The 5,034-nt window shown below is 27.8% G+C and overlaps 1 protein-coding gene across 1 annotated transcript in view; it reads right to left on the minus strand.

The window, feature by feature from the left end:
- LOC107612245 (ABC transporter G family member 9) overlaps window positions 1-3,070 on the minus strand; it is a 4,205-nt gene extending 1,135 nt beyond the window's left edge. The window contains exons 1-3 of the mRNA XM_016314043.2: window positions 2,794-3,070; window positions 964-1,756; window positions 340-665 (exon numbers count right to left, since the gene is read on the minus strand). Coding sequence (XP_016169529.1) covers window positions 340-665; window positions 964-1,756; window positions 2,794-2,889 — 1,215 coding nt within the window. The 5' untranslated portion in view covers window positions 2,890-3,070. The remainder of the gene's footprint in view (window positions 1-339; window positions 666-963; window positions 1,757-2,793) is intronic.

Genomic DNA, 5,034 nt, shown 5'->3' on the forward strand with positions numbered 1-5,034 from the left:
TTCCATTATAAAGTATAAAAGAACAAATAAAACCAAAAAATTTCAAAATGCTTATTGTTATTTCTAGAATTTATTTTTGTACATGAAAAAGACGTGTTAGATATATCATTATTTATGTAAAATATTTGAAAAGTTTAATTGATTGTAGAGTTTAATTTTAATGCAGTGACAGTATAAAGTATTTTACACAATTGTATAATTATATTTTTTTTATGATTATTCACACAGTTAAAATAAAAAATAATTATTTTTGTTAATCTCATATTACATAATTGAATGTATATGAAAAATTATTTTATACTAAAAAATGCATCAAAATTAAATTATTAATTATATTACCTGATCTTGCATGTGTGCGGTATCAGACTTGTACCACAATAGTCCTACAATGAAAGAAGTCAAGACGACCTGAATAATATTGAAGGAAGCGAATGCCTCGTGCTTTCTCTCTTTAAGGTCTCTTCTCAACAACACTGTGAATTGTTGCCACCAATTTGTAGGCCATTTTCCAAACCCTGCTGTGTTCTCAACTCTACTTGATGAGTTGCTATTCGTTACTTGAACCATTTGCCTCAATTGGGAATCAGCGTTACAGCTCTTGTATGCCTGAATCAATTGTTTTTTGTCCACCACAACATCCTCGTTCAATTCGTTGGTGTATATCCCTGAATTTGCATTGTCAACAACATTAAATTGGTCAATTTTGACACTTGAGAATTTCAAAGCATGCCAAAGATTAACACAATTCATATTAATTTGGAGGTGACTTCTATGGTTAGTGCCTTTCGATACTGTAATTATATAATTATTATTAAAATTAAAGTCATATTTTTTAAAATTTAAAAACATAGTTACCTTATTAGGAATTCATCTAAAGCATGTATTTCCAAGGTTAATTTAACAAAATATCACAAGAAATGCATCCAATTACATGAAGAATTAATTAAGGAATTAAAAACGTACCATTAGCAAGATCCAAAAGGAAATCAGCAGGGTTCATGGCTAATGCTGGAGAAAATCCAACACCAGAGAAATAATCCAATGCCTCCGAACCCTTTCCAAAATAAACAGTGTTCCCTTCTGAAAGGAGCAACACCTTAGTGAACATATAGTACAACCTACTAGAAGGTTGGTGTATTGTCATCACAATAGTTCTTCCTCCTCTTGCAAGATCAAACAAAGTTGATACAAGTCTTAAGGCGGTAGTTGAATCCAAACCCGAGGTTGGTTCATCAAGGAACAACAAACTAGGGTTTATGAGCAATTCTTGACCAACACTAACCCTTTTTCTTTCTCCACCGGAAACCCCTCGAAGGCCGGGGCCTCCAACAATACTGTCCTTACACTTGACCAATCCAAGTTGGTTCATGACGGCTTTTGCCAATGCCACCTTCTCCTCTTTGGCTACCGTGTTAGGTAGCCGGAGGAGAGCGGTGAAAACAAGGGTTTCAGTTACTGTCAAATGAGGGTGTAGGACATCGTCTTGCGTGACGAAGCCGGTGTTCCTCTTCATGGCATTGCTGAAGGGGTCTCCATTGTATGTTATCTTTCCTTTGAGGCGGCCGCCGAGCCGGCCGCCCAATGCAGTCAGCAGTGTTGTCTTGCCACTTCCTGACGGACCTAACATTGCAAGGATCTCACCCGGTTGAACAATTCCTGACACTCCATTCAATATCACTTTGCGTTCTGATGCCTTTTTCTTCTTCTCCAATATTCCAACATTCTCAATCTTGATTTTGTACACGACATCTTCAAACTGTAAAATAACAATATTAAAAAAAAAATAAAAACTCATATGCAGTAAATTTCACATAAAAACTAAGAGTCATCAGATAAAAATTTAATTAAATCAATCAAATTATTTAACTACTTTTAGTTACCGAGTTTTAACTTTAAAAAAAATTAAAAAAAAAGTTATAATTACTGGTTGATCCTTATTGGCATACATAGTTTTTAAATAACCGAAAAAAGAAAATTTATAAAAAAAAGTTAGTCTAACAATTTTTATTAGAACATAATTATATATATTCCATAAATGTAATTATAAGAAAAAAATAGTCTCCTTCTAGAAGGACGAATCCGTTTTCAAAATTATTTGAATAATAAAAATTTATTAAGCATTAAAGTATTTAACTTCAAATTTTTTGAAAATCAATTTAAACATTTGGTGGAAAACCAAAATTTGACTGCATTGGGAATATAATTTTATAGTGATAGTTATTAATTTTTGTGAATATTATTGTAATTAAAAAATTAATATCCAAATTTGGATCAAATAAAATTAGCCATGATATAATAATATTGAAAAGGTTTTCAGTAAAATAAAACTAATTTTGATTTCTAGATCAAATTTTTTATCTTATAAAAAAATAAAATAACTACTAAACACATCAGCTTAAGTCGTCCTAACTGACAAAAAGATATTTATTTGGTTAGAAATATAAATACACTATGATTTAAAAAGAAAATAAGGTTTACTATTAAAAAATCAATTAAAAAAAAGTCTAATTAGACTCAAAAATTAACTTATAAATCACGTGAATTCAGTTAAAATTAAAATCAATTACTAATTTGAGCATTGTAATCAAAACAGAAATCAGTTATTAAAATAAGTTATCAATGGATTTTCGATGTGTGTGGTTTAAAGACTAGTAATCAAAACAGAAAAAAGCTCCTTCCAGATATACTTTACTTAAAATTCGCAATGAGAAAAGGAAAAAGGAAAGGTCCATTTTTGAAATGCATGGAAAGAATAACAACCTAAAGTCTTCTTTTTCTAACAACCAACCATACCTTGAGAGTCACCGGAGTTTTTCTCTTGTGGAAGACATTGTTAGGCACTTCTTGATGATTTGTTTGAGATTCAATGTCCACCATCTCTCGTTCCATTACAACCTAATAAGCCTTTGATGAAGAAACTCCTTTTTCTGTGAATTTTGAGAGAAAATTAAAATAAATAAATGCTTATTAGCTTGTGCAAACAACAACACAAGAAATTAGAAGAGAAAGATGTATTCTCTCTTTTGCTCTTGTGTTTGTGGTTTACAACTGTGAATGTGAATATCCCTTAAATGCTACTGTTTTGCTATATATATAATCATGAAGGAAAGAAGCGGTGCATAATTCTNNNNATTAATTTTATATTTGTTTAGTTTAATGTTAAATTAATTTAGTCATTATAATTAATAAATAAATATAAAATCAATTTGAGAATTATTTAGATATTTTTCTTAAATAAATTTTAATATGAACAAAATGAAAAAAGGTCAGCTGAAAAAATGTGAACAAAATAAAAGAACGAGGGTTTTGCGTACATTGGATGCATGAATCTAAAAAGGAAGAGATGCTTTGAATTTGAAGAAAGACAAAACTAAACACATTTTCTTTTTTTGGTTAAGATTATTGGGATTTAATTAACTTTGTCTTGTTTTACTTTGTTTATATCATACTGGTGGCTAGAAAGCCACATTTTATGCCAACATCCAGGAATATATCTTAGTCTTATACTCTACTATTTGACTCATCCTATAGTAGGATATTTAGGGTCCGTTTTGGAACTCCAAACATTATTTTTTTTAATTTTTGACTTATAAAAAGTTATATTAATAATATTTGGTACAATTTTTTAGGTAAATTTTTAATTTTTCAAAAAGTTATTTAAGAGCTTTTAAAGAAGTTAAAAAATGTGACTTCTCCTATTTTCAAAAGCTATTTTATCACTCCAATACACAACTTTAAAACAAGGACTTTTATAATAATTTTTCAAATACAAAATAACTTATTTAAAAGTTGCTTTTAATATAAGTATTTATATTTTAAGCTTTTTTTTCAAAAGAACTTAATTAAGTTATTTACTCAAACTAGCCCTTAGACTTGATTTGATAAAGTTTTTTACTTTTCAAAAGTACAATAAAATTTATTTAGTATATATATTTTTATCCCTATTTTTAAAATTTTTTGAGTTTCTGTAAATAAGATAAAACAACTAAACACTAGGTATTGTACAATTTAAAATATATATATTTTGGATGCTCATCAGTCACCAAAAAAATATATATTTTGGATGCACCTGTAATATGCTATATCTGCGTATATTTAGGGCGTTGTGCACTCAAATAAAGTTACAAAAAAAAATTCATCCTAGTATATTCGAAATATATTTTGATTTGATTTGATTTTATTTTTTATTTCATCTAATTTTATTCAAATAATTTAAAATTTTAAAATTACAAACTTTTTAATTTACTTTATTTTTTATTATTTTTATCAAATTTTTATAATTATATTTTTATTTTTAAAATTTTTGTATAAAAAAATAAAATTAAATTAAATTTTTATAATATATTTTAATTTATTATTAAATAAAATATAAAAATATTAATTTTTATATTTTTATTTAATATTTTATTTTTAATATTTTATTTTATCCTATTTTCAAAATCAAACACGGTCTTTTATATATATATTGTTTGTTTGTTTAATATGTTACAGTTTATTAGAAATCAATGGGAATCGATATTACATTATCTGACTGCACCAAATTAATTAAGGTACTCTACACAAGAAATGAAATGATGTCAAACTTTGCATTTGCATTTGCATTGTGTTAAAATGAACCAAAGTTAGGCTAACTAAATGTTTCTAAAAAGATCTCCATTGAAGGCACCTAACTGCTAGTACACCGTGGTCAGATAGATTCAATGACCATAAAAGAATTTCAACAATGCCTTAATGAAAGGTGCACTGAAAGCAAAAATCATCAAACTCACAAGACTCGCTATTTAATTTGGTCGGGGTATTAAGACTAAGTATTAATGGTTTTGACTCTTGTCTGGGATTGTCTCTCCTAAAAATAGGATTCTAGAACAACTTTTATTATCACTTTTCCAAAAATTAATGGTTATATTTCTAGATAACATTTCTTTTAAGGCAAATCACAGTAATAAATCAAGAGAAGCAAAATTTTACACAAATCCGTCAAATTAAAATCTGCTTCATGAATCCACTAATGCACATTTATATGTAGTTCGAACC

This window comes from Arachis ipaensis, chromosome B08, assembly GCF_000816755.2.
Source record: "Arachis ipaensis cultivar K30076 chromosome B08, Araip1.1, whole genome shotgun sequence".
Classification (NCBI taxonomy): domain Eukaryota; kingdom Viridiplantae; phylum Streptophyta; class Magnoliopsida; order Fabales; family Fabaceae; genus Arachis; species Arachis ipaensis.